General features: G+C 44.9%; 1 protein-coding gene across 5 annotated transcripts in view; it reads right to left on the bottom strand.

Annotated features, from left to right (window-relative positions):
- The window catches only part of sh3rf2 (SH3 domain containing ring finger 2), a 54,195-nt gene extending 44,188 nt beyond the window's left edge, over window positions 1–10,007 (bottom strand). Inside the window, exons 1-3 of one of the 5 annotated variants that reach the window (XM_034181432.1) lie at window positions 9,604–10,007; window positions 9,066–9,455; window positions 3,464–3,595 (exon numbers count right to left, since the gene is read on the bottom strand). In XM_034181432.1, the coding sequence (XP_034037323.1) occupies window positions 3,464–3,595; window positions 9,066–9,422 (489 nt within the window). In that variant the 5' untranslated portion in view covers window positions 9,423–9,455; window positions 9,604–10,007. Of the gene's footprint in view, window positions 1–3,463; window positions 3,596–9,065; window positions 9,466–9,603 lie in introns of all 5 variants that reach the window. The other 4 variants (XM_034181431.1, XM_034181435.1, XM_034181433.1 and 1 more) reach the window with 4 other exon arrangements.
- Window positions 10,008–13,576: the final 3,569 nt, after the last annotated feature.

Genomic DNA, 13,576 nt, shown 5'->3' with positions numbered 1-13,576 from the left:
GACGTGCGGTGGAACTCACACTTCTCGCCCTTCACAAACAGCCGGTTCTCCAACAACCGCTGCAGGACCTGACGTACATGCTGGACATGGGTCTCAGGGTCCGGAGAAAAGATGAGTATGTCGTCTAGATATACGAAGACGAACCGGTGCAGGAAATCCCGCAAGACATCGTTAACCAACGCTTGGAAAGTCGCGGGAGCGTTTGTGAGACCGAACGGCATGACCAGGTACTCAAAGTGACCTAAGGGGGTGTTAAATGCCGTCTTCCACTCGTCTCCCTTCCGGATCCGAACCAGGTGGTACGCATTTCTAAGATCGAGCTTGGTGAAAATCTGGGCTCTATGCAGGGGTGTGAACACTGAATCCAACAGGGGCAACGGGTATCGGTTGCGAACCGTGATCTTGTTCAACCCCCTATAATCAATGCATGGACGAAGTCCGCCGTCTTTTTTACCCACAAAAAAGAAACCTGCACCCATCGGGGAGGTGGAATTCCGGATCAACCCGGCAGCTAACGAGTCCCAGATGTAGGTCTCCATTGATTTGCGCTCAGGCCGTGAGAGGTTGTACAGCCTACTGGACGGGAACTCACTGCCCGGAACCAAATCAATGGCACAATCATACGGACGGTGGGGGGGAAGAGTGAGAGCCAGATCCTTGCTGAACACGTCAACAAGGTCGTGGTACTCCACCGGCACCGTCCCCAGACTGGGCGGGACTCTGACCTCCTCCTTAGCTTGGGAGCCGGGAGGAACCGAGGAACCTAGACACACCCGATGGCAGGTCTCGCTCCACTGCACCACTACCCCGGACGGCCAATCAATCCGGGGATTGTGCTTCAACATCCAGGGAAATCCTAAAACCACATGGGAGGTGGCCTGGGTCACAAAAAACTCGATCACCTCCCGGTGATTTCCTGACACCACCAGAGTTACAGGAGGTGTCTTATGCGTGATCGGAGGGAGTAGGGAGCCATCTAGCGCCCGAACCTGAACAGGCGAGGTAAGCGCCACCAGAGGGAGCCCTATCTCCCTGGCCCATCTGCTGTCCAACAGATTCCCTTCAGAGCCCGTGTCCACCAGTGCTGGGGCCTTCAGGGTTGAGTCCTCATAAAGGATCGTGACTGGGAGTCGTGTGGCAATGTGGGTGTGTCCCACGTGAATGTCTCGGCCCACCCCTAGCCCAGTCTCTAGGGGCGGGCGTTGGAGTTTTAACCGCTCGGGGCAGTCTCTCACATGGTGCTCTATGGCACCACAAACAAAACAAGCTCCGTGGGCGCGTCTCCTCTGTGCATCCGGTGCCCTAAATGTTGCCCTACTCGTGTCCATAGCTTCGTCAGTAGGGGGAGCTGTGGTCCCACGGAGCGCAGGGGCCGTGGAGCGTGGGGAGGGCGGAACGCGGTCGGAACCGGAAGGGAGAGGGACGGCGTGTGCCCGGCCACGCCCTTTGTCTCGTTCCCGCCGACGTTCTTCTAACCGGTTGTCTAACCGTATGACGAGATCGATGAGCCCATCTAAATCCCGCGGTTCGTCCTTAGCCACCAGATGCTCCTTAAGAACAAATGACAGTCCGTTTACGAAGGCGGCGCGGAGCGCAGTGCTATTCCAGCCGGACCTCGCAGCCGCGATGCGGAAGTCGACTGCATAGGTTGCTGCGCTCCGATGCCCCTGTCTCATTGACAGTAGCACGGTTGAAGCGGTTTCGCCTCTATTAGGGTGATCGAACACGGTTCTGAGCTCCCTCACAAACCCATCATATGTCAGAAGGAGCCGTGAATTCTGCTCCCAGAGCGCTGTAGCCCAAGCGCGTGCCTCACCGCGAAGCAGGTTTATTACATAAGCTACCTTGCTAGCATCGGTCGCGTACATGACTGGACGCTGTGCGAAGACGAGCGAGCACTGCATAAGAAAATCTGCGCACGTCTCCACACAGCCTCCGTACGGCTCTGGGGGGCTTATGTAAGCTTCAGTGGAAGGTGGGGGGGGTCGTTGGACGACCAGTGGAACATCGCTGTTACGCACAGGGTCGACGGGAGGGAGAGCCGCAGCGGCGCCCAGGGGGCGCGCTTCCACTTGTGCGGCAAGAGCCTCCACCCTGCGGTTCAGGAGGACGTTCTGCTCGGTCATTAAATCCATCCGAGTCGTGAAAGCGGCGAGGATCCGCTGCAACTCACCGATCACCCCTCCCGAGGACGCCTGCGCGTCCTGGTCTTCCATTGGCCGTTCAACAGCCGGTTGACGCCCCTCGGGATCCATGACGTTGGCCGAGATATCCTGTTGTGAAAGTGTAGGAACACGGACCCACAACAGGGGGCGCAAATGAACGGACAATGGAGGAGTCAAATAACACTGTTTTTACTGTTGTGAAACAGGCACAACAAATACAACCGATTACAATATGGAGATTGAGCTTAATTACAACGGTGTCGTGTGGGCAGGCTCGACGATAGGAGACGTCTGTCCAAGTCGAACCGGAACCAACCCGATTTCCTCTGCCACCGAACCCCGGGAATACTGGAGCCGCCAAGTCCCGAATTCCCAGGTGGCCACTGCCTCCGCTCGTCGGATCCGGTACTGCTGGCAGGAAACAGAAACAGTCAGGTGTGGATGCGGCTGCACCCAGCAACACGGAGGGTGGAGAGTCCACCTCCACCTCTCGTCAACAACAATCAAGAAATGTAGGAAGGTGAGTACTTATCCAAATGCTGTCTGGTAGTCAGCTGTCCTACAGATAATCAACAAGAATACACTTAAAGTCACACGTATGTGTAGGCTGAGATTGTTACCTCTTTGGTAAGGCGATATCTTGGCAAATGAGGTGGAGATGCCGTCCTGCTGATATACCTCCTTATTGATTGGGATCAGCTGTCTCCAGTGATGGGTGACAGCTGTCATCCTGGCTGCTCCTGTAAGGCGGCAGCGCCCTCCGGTGCCTGGAGCCCGCACTCCAGACAGGGCGCCCTCTAGTGGTGGTGGGCCAGCAGTACCTCCTCTTCAGCGGCCCACACAACACATTGCATATTTTTCATGAAAAATTGGTGAAAATCCCCCTAAAATGCTTGCATCATTGACATAGGTTTAAAAAAAAAATGCAATCACACCAAAATTTCATGGGTATTAGGGCCACACTCCAGCTTTCCACCATGGTTCATAGTTTTTTTTTTAATCAAAAATTTATGGGTGAAAACTTCACTTCCTAAAAATACATCGACTGAAAACCGTTAGAAGCCCGATAAGTGATGTCTACGAATATACAGAAAATTCCACTTTAACCTCACCAGCAGCCAAACTCATTCCAACAAATTTTAGTTTCATAAATCTTTAACCAGCACATTTTATATTTTTACTTTAAAAGCTACTGAAATGAGTAATTACCACAATGGTGTATTTAGATTACTGCTTTAGGTTCAAGTGTACACATGCAGTCTTTACACCTGTGTGAGCTTGCAGTTTGAGAAGCAAACCTTGAGGAAGCTGAGGCAATATTGAGAATCCTCCAAGTTCATCTCTTCAGGGTCAAAGTCGTACACCGCTCTGCAGAGAGCCAGCAGTTGGGGCTCCTGGTGTGGCTGCAGCATCTGGGCGACGCCCTGCACCTGCAATGTGATGGGAGTGACAGAAACACTGTTACTGTCACTGGCAGTTCTATGGTGCCAGCTCTCTTACATTATGTTTCAGGGTGACGCTATTACCAGGATCTCTGACAGGTACCCAAAGTGGAAAAAGTACACATAGAAACACGATGCTCCGTAAAAGCAACAGTGTTTTCTTTTAAACATTTAACAACCATAATCAAGACTATGAAATAATTATCTTTATGAATTTTATAGAGCAAAGTCCCTCTAGGCTGTACTCTCTACATTTCATTTGACTGGCATCTATGTTTGGCAGAGAACCTGGCAATGAAGGCAAACGTATGACAAAGTGAACAGGGTTTAAGCCTATAAGTATCAGAAAAGTTTTTTTTAAGCCCTTGACATTTTTAAAAAAAGGAGCACTATGACACCATAACATTTTATGGTCTCCACAGGCTTGGTTGGTGTTCACACATAGAAAATCTTTTATTCTAGATAGTATTTACAGATTTCATTTTTTAAAAGAAGTGTTTAAAAGTAAAAGATCCCCACAACAGAACAATTTACTTCTGTCTCCAGTCTCATTATTTTGATTACCTTGTAAATTTGTTATAAGATATAGTTTAATTTATTAACTGTGTGGAGATATTTAAATCAAGATTAAAGACTCATCTGTTCTTTGTATTTTATAATTAACGTATAATTAGTCATACTGTCTCACTGCCTTTTCCTGTCACATCTATTAGTTGGGTTACTGGTGGAGAAGAACTCAGTTCCATTGCAAGCAAATCCTTGGGGAGTGTTAATAAAGTCTAGGACTCTATTGCGGGAACACGTTAGCATTCTGTCCAGTAGTTCACTGGTTATGTGGTACTGGTTATGTTACAGTGAAGTGGTCATTCTGGTGAACTGATTTCTGCTTTGTTTTGATCTTTGCTGAGATCCTGCCTGGAGGAAATGTGGCTGTCCTGGCTTTATTTGGCGGATGAAGATGGAAATCAAACTTGACAAGGCCCACCAGAACCAGGACCAGGCCCAGGAGGTTCCTCTCCCGCATTCCAGGCCAACCCATTCTCATGCCAAGTGCATGACAGCATCATGAAAAGTGATTTAATGTAATGGGATAAAATTAATGAGTGAAGGGCGACTGCATCCTGAAAACGTAATACATTTTGTGACGGAATCACGAAAAAAAAAAAAATGTGACACTGGGCTGTTCCAAGCAGGAGCAGAAGAGATGCGAGGAACACAAGTACCTGTCAAAAATCTGAGGGATCCATCCATCCAAAATCCACCCAGCACTGGGCCATGTGGAGTCTATATGGAAGCTGTTTGAGAGCCCGGGCATTCCTACGGGTTAGGGGACTATGATGTAGTAAAAAAAAAAGAAACAGGGATGGAATTTTACTGGGGCTCTGCTTTTCACCACTTGGTTGTCTTTTGAGCCATTGGTAGGTATTTGTGTATTTCATTTCTGTCTATACATGTTTGATAATTCCTTGTTATGCTTTTGTTTTATTTCATTATTCTGTTATTGTTGGTATAACCAAAGCAGATGGTCACCCCAATCAGTCTGGTCTGCTTGAGTTTTCTTCCTGTAATCAGGATACTAATAAGTTACTCATGAATGGGATCAACTTTGAGGGCAGATTTCCTCTTGTTTTTATATCTGCTCCCTCTCTCAGACTGAAGCGCAGGATGAGCCTGGTGAAGTGACTGTTGTGGTGCTCAGATGTCATCCCATAGGATGACGCAATGCAGAGACAGAGTTTATGCACCTTACAACCAAACACAGGATATTTATATTAACAAGAATGGGAGCAGAAGAACAAGAACAGTGTAATTATGTATTAAATCGCTCCTGCTCAGGATGTTTCACAATCAATGTCTGGTTTGGTTCAGTACACTCTGTTCTTACTTTTCAGGATATCTGGTGATAAAAGTATACTTTCACACATTTTGCACATAGATATGATGTCCTTCCTGACACAACTCCAAACCCAGGGACCATACCGATTTAGAATTTTAAGGTTAAATCTCTTCGAAAATGTTCCTCACACAGTGACTGCGTGAATTATAGTTTGACACTTGAAGCCAAATGAACAAATGCTTAACAAAATGATTCACTGCTTTGAGACACTTCATTTTTGCACATACAGTTGTGCTCGAAAGTTTACATACCCTGGCAGAATTTTTGCTTTTTTTTGGCCATTTTTAAGAGAATATGAATGACAACACAAAAACGTTTTTCACTCATGTTTAGTGGTTGGGTGAAGCCATTTATTGTCAAACAACTGTGTTTTCTCTGTAAATCAAAATGACAAGAGAACTACCCAAATGACCCTGATCTAAAGTTTACATACCCCTGTTCTTAATACTCTGTATTGCCCCTTTAACATCAATGACAGCTTGGAGTCTTTTGTGGTAGTTGTGGACGAGGCTCTCTGATGGTAAAGCTGCCACTGAATATGTCTTGGACTTTATTTACATTAATTACAAAGAAATACAAACAGTGGCTACGTTTACATGCCGTTGATATTAGAGATAAGGTTAATATTCCAGTTTCTGAATCATTAGGAATAACCCATTTACATGCTTAAGCAGACAGAGTTACTCCTGTATACATAGTCAGTGGTATCATTTGTAATATCCTCATCTAAACAGCGACGCACGTCTTCCACCGCTGCGTGATTTGGTCTGGCGTTCGTGTAAATCCTGCTTCGCGTAACTTTTCGGCCACCTTCTTGTAAATGTCACTATCTCTGTACTTTATACCGTCAATAAAAGACATTATATTCATGTCTTTCACAATACCAATGAAGTACTCGGTTTCCTCCTCGCTCCAAAAGTGTGGTGCTGTGCTGCCGTGTCTGGATTTCCCCATGCTTGTTTACCTCTGCTTCTGTGGTGTCCGGTGGGTTGCGCGCGGCACATACAAGTAGTTGTTGTACTCAAAAGACCAAGATTCCTTGCGGATAGGACATGCACAGAACACAAAATAATGTTCTCTTCTATGGGGATATTCCGATGCGTTTATATGACCTGATATTCGGGTTTGAAAAGGAGTAAACCATGGGTCATATTCAGGTTTTTAAAAACCGGAATATGAGCATATTCGGGTTTTTGAGGGTGTTTACATGGCCATGCGCAACTGGGTTATTGCTAATATTCCGGTTATGAAAGGGTTATGAAAGGGTTATTGGCTGCATGTAAACGTAGTCTGTATGGCACTTTATGGTAAATCTGCATGGAGTAGACAGTTCTCAAAAACTGAGCGACTGTGCAAGAAGGAGAAGAGTGAGGAAAGCCACCAAGACACCCAGAAGAAGTTATAGGCTTATGTGGCTGTGATTGGTGAAATTGTGCACAGTGCAATTTCAGACTACAATATAAATGTCACTTTTGACTTACTTGAGTGTTTATGGAGGGGCTGTTGCAAGTATAAATTTGCACCCGCCACATGCGGGAGGGGCAGGTGCATGCTTTGGGCACAAGTGCATGTACAACCCCAGTTCCAATGACGTTGGGATGTTGTGTAAAATGTAAATAAAAACAGAATACAGTGATTTGCAAATCCTCTTCAACCTATATTCAATTGAATACACCACAAAGACAAGATATTTAATGTTCAAACTGATAAACTTTATTGTTTTTTTGCAAATATTTACTCATTTTAATTGGATGCCTGCAACACGTTTCAAAAAAGCTGGGACAGTGGTATGTTTACCACTGTGTTACATCAACTTTCCTTCTAACAACACTCAATAAGCTTTTGGGAACTGAGGACACTAATTGTTGAAGCTTTGTAGGTGGAATTCTTTCCCATTCTTGCTTGATGTACGACTTCAGTTGTTCAACAGTCCGGGGTCTCTGTTGTCGTATTTTGTGCCACACATTGTCAATGGGCAGCAGGTTTGGACTGTAGGCAGGCCAGTCTAGTACCTGCACTCTTTTACTACGAAGCCACGCTGTTGTAACACGTGCAGAATGTGGCTTGGCATCGTCTTGCTGAAATAAGCAGGGACGTCCCTGAAAAAGACGTTGCTTGGATGGCAGCATGTGTTGCTCGAAAACCTGGATGTACCTTTCAGCATTGATGGTGCCATCACAGATGTGTAAGTTGCCCATGCCATGGGCACTAACACACCCCCATACCATCACAGATGATGACTTTTGAACTTTGTGCTGGTAACAATCTGGATGGTCTTTTTCCTCTTTTGTCCGGAGGACACGACGTCCATGATTTGCAAAAACAATCTGAAATGTGGACTCATCAGGCCACAGCACACTTTTCCACTTTGTGTCTGTCCATTTCAAATGAGCTCAGGCCCAGAGAAGGCGGTGGTGTTTCTGGATGTTGTTGATGTATGGCTTTCTCTTTGCATGGTAGAGTTTTAACTTGCACTTGTAGATGTAGAGCGACAAACTGTGTTAACTGACAATGGTTTTCTGAAGTGTTCCTGAGCCCACGCGGTAAGATCCTTTACACAATGTCGGTTTTTAATGCAGTGCCGCCTGAGGGATCAAAAGTCACAGGCATTCAATGTTGGTTTTCGGCCTTGCTGCTTACGTGTAGAAAGTTCTCCAGATTCTCTGAATCTTCTGATTATATTATGGACTGTAGATGATGGAATCCCTAAATTCCTTGCAATTGATCGTTGAGAAACATTGTTCTTAAACTGTTGGACTATTTTTCTTGCAGTTATTCACAAAGTGATGATCCTCACCCCATCTTTGCTCATGAACGGCTGAGCCTTTTGAGGATGCTCCTTTTATAGCCAGTCATGACACTCACCTGTTTCCAATTAATCTGTTCACCTGTAGAATGTTCCAAACAGGTGATCTTTGAGCATTCATCAACTTTCCCAGTCTTTTGTTGCCACTGTCCCAGCTTTTTTGAAATGTGTTGCAGGAATCCATTTCAAAATGAGCAAATATTTGCACAAAAACAAAAAAGTCTATCAGTTTGAACATTAAATATCTTGTCTTTGTGGTGTATTCAATTGAATATAGGTTGAAGAGGATTTGCAAATCATTGTATTCTGTTTTTATTTACATTTCATACAATGTCCCAACTTCATTGGAATTGGGGTTGTATAAATTCCAGCCTAATCTGAACTGGCGGGAAGGCTCTAAAGAGGAACGTCAAATTCAGATCCGTAAACGAAAAACTAATGAAGCCCTCATTGCTCAAGTGCAGCAGCTTAAGGATGAAGAAGTAGATCCCAAACCCACTCTAGATGAAGAAATCATCATCATCCAGGAAGGAATCTGTGCTTCAAAAAAGGAAACTATTGTAATATGGCAAGGTAAGCTGATTTTAATTTTTTTTGGCCAACCTTATTAACTCAGTTTCAGGTAACATGCGGTCCGATTTTGTGGACCTCAACTCACGCGAATTAACATGGCTCAACTGTACTATGATGGCAACATATGCCCCCCATGAATTCCTGACTCCGCTCCTGGTACAAGGTACAAGTGGTGCACTGACCTCACTGTGACCTTGTTTCTCCCTGTGTAGGCTCTCCTGCTCCTGATCGTCCCTGGCTGTCAAACTGGACATGGGCACCATGTAGTGTGGTGTCTGTTTGATCCTTCTGGGCCCCCCAGAGCCTTGGAGCCCCTCCAGGAGCTGCACTAGCAGGATGTTAGTAGGAAGCTCCTCCAATGTCCTGGCTGGGACGGGAGCACGGCATTCCGGACAGAACAACTGGGAATTGGTGGCTTCATGCCTCTGGAGGCAGGACACACAGAATGTGTGCTGGCAGGGCAGGACTTTGGCTGACACATCCAACTGCTCAAAACACAGGGGGCATTCCAGCACGGCCCGCAGAGCCAACTCCTCCATTTTACTGTTACCTCTGCTTGGACATCAGACAGACTGGAATACACTACAAAAAAACAAAAAACAAACTGCTTCAGAAACAACACGTGAAACCAAACACAGCATGAATAACCAACGCTCCATAACACACAGAGAATATGGACTAAATCTATTCACAGAGATAACATAAATTTGTAGTAAACACCGCACGCGCAGCTGGCGCGTGATGTTGCGTCGTAGCGTACGTCGACTCACCTGGACGCACAGGTGAGACTATCAGGAAATATTTCTCTGGAAAAAAAAAGAAAAGAAACGGTCGTCTCTTTACCTCTGGAATGCTGTTTAAAATATTTTTTATGACTTACACGTGTTCCATCCAAAGTCACACTCCATAAACTCCGATTAGGAAGTGCGTCTGTCACTGCCGCCGTCGCAATGACGCAATGCGCTACGACGCTGGTCGCGAGCGCCGCGCGAGCCTTTCATCAGCCGCCGCCAACAAAACTTAACTCTAACACTTGTTACAAAACGGTAATAACGCGCCCTTTGTGAGCCAGAAGGCTTTTTCATCAGGAAAAGTGTCGTATTTCGGTCACGTCCGATTGAGTTTAACCCTCAACGCGTCGGTTCTGGAGTTTACTAGGGGAGGCCGGGGACGAGTGTCACATTCTGTACAGTCATTGGTATGTTTTTCCACTATCAGCTGGCTGTAGACCTTATTTCTCTTGTTAAATATGCACTGTCTCAGTTTTCGTCTAGCAGGATGTGTTCTCCTCTAGCATAGTGCAATAGAATATTTGAAATTTTGCATTTTTGTAAACCAAAATATTTATATGTCTTAGTGTGTGCAAAATAGTGTTTTCTTTCTAAATATGCCACAACTTTGATGCAAAAGGTTGAGCAAAATAAAGAAAAGTGGCATTAGTGACCACATTTTTAATTTGAGATATAAAATGAGTTTTCATTTTTAGGAGTGATACTCTATGGGTTTTGTAACCAAGTGGTAAATTGGTCACATGACCTGCGAATGCTGATGTGCACTTGTGTGGGTAATTTTGGACTTATTGTTTCAGGTTTACCCAGTGGCAGTAAGGAGCTTAATATGCCACCTTTCTTGAGTTATAATGATTTCCATCTCTTTTAAATTAATCAAGTGATTCGACAAGTATTTAATATTTATTCCACAAATGCTTACTTTCATACGCTTACCAAAAAAGTCACCCACAACCAGCCTCAATGACCACCCTGTAGCCCTCACACCCTGTAATAATGAAGTGCTTTGAGAGACTTGTTCTCCAGCACATCCAAGACTTGCCCCCCCTCCCCCCCACTCACTCGTCTCCCACTAGTTTGCATACCGAACAGATCTACAGAGGATGCCATCGCCATAGCTCTGCACACTGTGCTGAGTCACCTGGAGCAACAGCAGAGCTACGCCAGGATGTGAATTACAGCTCGGCATTCAGCATGATCACCCCGGACATTCTGACCACCAGACTGGACACCTTGGGCCTCCCCCATCTCACATATACCTGGATCAAGGACTTTCTGACCAACAGACCCCAGACTGTGAGACCTGCCCCCCACTTTTCCTCCACCTGCACACTGAGCACCGGTTCACCACAGGGCTGCGTGCTGAACCCCCTCCTTTACTGTCTGTACACCTATGACTGCAGTCCATCCCACAGAAACAACATCATAGTCAAATTTGCTGACGATACCACAGTGGTCTGACTGATCTCAAAGGGAGACAAGGCAGCCTACAGAGAGGAGGTCCAGAAGCTAATGACTTGATGTTTATACAACAACCTGGCACTGAACACCAAAAACAAAGGAGATCATCAAGGACTTCAGGAGGAACATCTGACCTGCCCCCCTCTACATCAACAGCAAGTGTGTGGAGAGGGTCCACAAATTCAGGTTCCTGGGAGTGCAGTTCTCAGATGACCTCTCCTGGATAGACAACATCTCAGCTGTCATTAAGAAGGCCCAGCAGTGTCTACACTTCCTGAGAGTCCTCAGGAAGAACAACCTGGACAGGAAGCTGCTGCTGGCCTTCTACCACTCATCCATCGAAAGCCTGCTGATGTCTTGTGTTTCCACATGGTTCAGGACCTGCACTGAGGCAGACAGAGCGAGGCTTCAGAGGACAGTCAAAGCAGCACAGAAGATTGTTGGTTGCCCCTCCCTGATGTACAACTACACCATCCGATGCCTCAGCAGAGCTCAGAACATCATCAAGGACAGTTCACATCTCGGCTCCCAGATGTTTGACCTGTTGCCCTCTGGCAGGCACTACTGGTGCATCAAAGCAAGGACAAACAGACTGAAAAACAGTTTCTTTCCAAGAGCCATCACCACCCTGTACTCTGACATGCAACAACCCCAGTCTTCAATATAAGGTATAATGTGTGATATGTATATCACTGTCAGTGCTGCTGCTTTTCTTTAAACACTACCTCAATACTTATTCATTTCATGCAATACAATCATCTTATATTCTTATCTTTTATTTGCACATAGAGATCTCCATTGCACTGTTCTGTAGGACATTATATTTATAACTATTTATACTTTTTTCCACTTTATCTGTTTTCACTGAAAAAGGATAGATAAAAACTGTAGCAGAAATTGCACTGTATTTTTATGAACAGTGCGAAAGCCATGTCCAGAAACCCAATCAATGAGCTTCATGTCTACACAAAAGTTGTGTCCTTCTTGTTGGACATCACATTGAAGAATGTCAATTTTGATGACTTGCCCCAACACAAATTATATAAATAATTATAATGTGGCAGCTGTACTGAGAGTTAAAAAGCCACTGTATGCCCAAAATAGCAACAAAATAATGTGACACAAGTACTTTGTAATATTCAGTGTATTCATGGTAGAACAATATTTGAGGAAACATGGCCAACTATTTCTATTTTGTTTTTCTGCGGGTAATAAGCTGGTTAATGTCAGCCCCGGCTGGACCAGTCGTGGAAGCAAGTTTGTTTACCACAGATGCTAAGGGCAGTAAGTAGTCTAGAAATAAATTTAACAATATCAACAGCAACATATTTTGTAAGTATCAAATCAAGTATCAAGAATCAAAAAAATGCTGAAACATGTTAATACCGCCACTATACAGTATCAAAGTTAAAAAAAAACAGAGTTTTGAGTTATTTTAGAGTCCTACTGCAGGTGTTTTATTGGTACTGATTTTCTACAACGTAATTGCATAAGGTGAATCGAGCACTCAGAGACTTGATAGCTAACAAATAAGGTTGTAAAAAAAGTGAACTTGTCCCTTAATTTGTTCTAAGGCATGCAACCCTTTGGCAGGTCTCCTGCAAATCACTAAGTAAAACATTCCCTTCAGTGTTCATACAGTGACATGTGGGGAGTTGACTTTTGGTGAAGAATGTGATATAATGATGACCTAATACTTTTACTACCATAGGGTGGTGGTTGAGTTTAGGGTGTAGGTTTAAGTTAAACATTTGGTCATTATGTCCATGATGTAGATAAGTTCAGCTCACCCTGCTTTGCTACATAGACACATCTGCAGGCATGTTGGGCTTCCAAGGGGCTCTCACAACGTGGCCTTATTTATCTCATTGTAACAGCACTGGGCAACACTTTTCCATCTTTAAAGCAAAATCAATGCCGAAGACAGCACAACACAGATTTCAGTTTTTCAATTTATTTTCATTTATATAGCGCCAAATCACAACAGAGTTGCCTTAAAGCGCTTCACACAGGTAAGGTCTAACCTTACCAACCCCCAGAGCAACAGTGGTAAGGAAAAACTCCCTCTGAGGAAGAAACCTCAAGCAGACCAGACACAAAGGGGTGACCCTCTGCTTGGGCCATGCTACAAACATAAATTACAGAACAATTCACAGAACAATTCACGGACGAATATACAAGAAATGCTATTGTCGCACAGGACAGGAGGATCGCCAACACGAACACAACTCCCATCTCTGGATGGAGCTGCACCTTAAACATAGAGAAAAAACAGAATCAGGCCTTAGAAAGACAAAAAATACTGTATAATTTGCCAGCATTAAACAACAAAAAAAAAAAACAGAAGAAATACTAAGGTGATCGCCGGCCACTAGCGCTAAACTTCACTAAAAGACCCAGAACTTAGGTAAAGTTGAGACCGTGGCCCGCTCCAATTACTAATA

This window comes from Thalassophryne amazonica, chromosome 11 (assembly GCF_902500255.1).
Source record: "Thalassophryne amazonica chromosome 11, fThaAma1.1, whole genome shotgun sequence".
Lineage (NCBI taxonomy): Eukaryota > Metazoa > Chordata > Actinopteri > Batrachoidiformes > Batrachoididae > Thalassophryne > Thalassophryne amazonica.
This window is presented reverse-complemented; position numbering and strand designations above follow the sequence as displayed.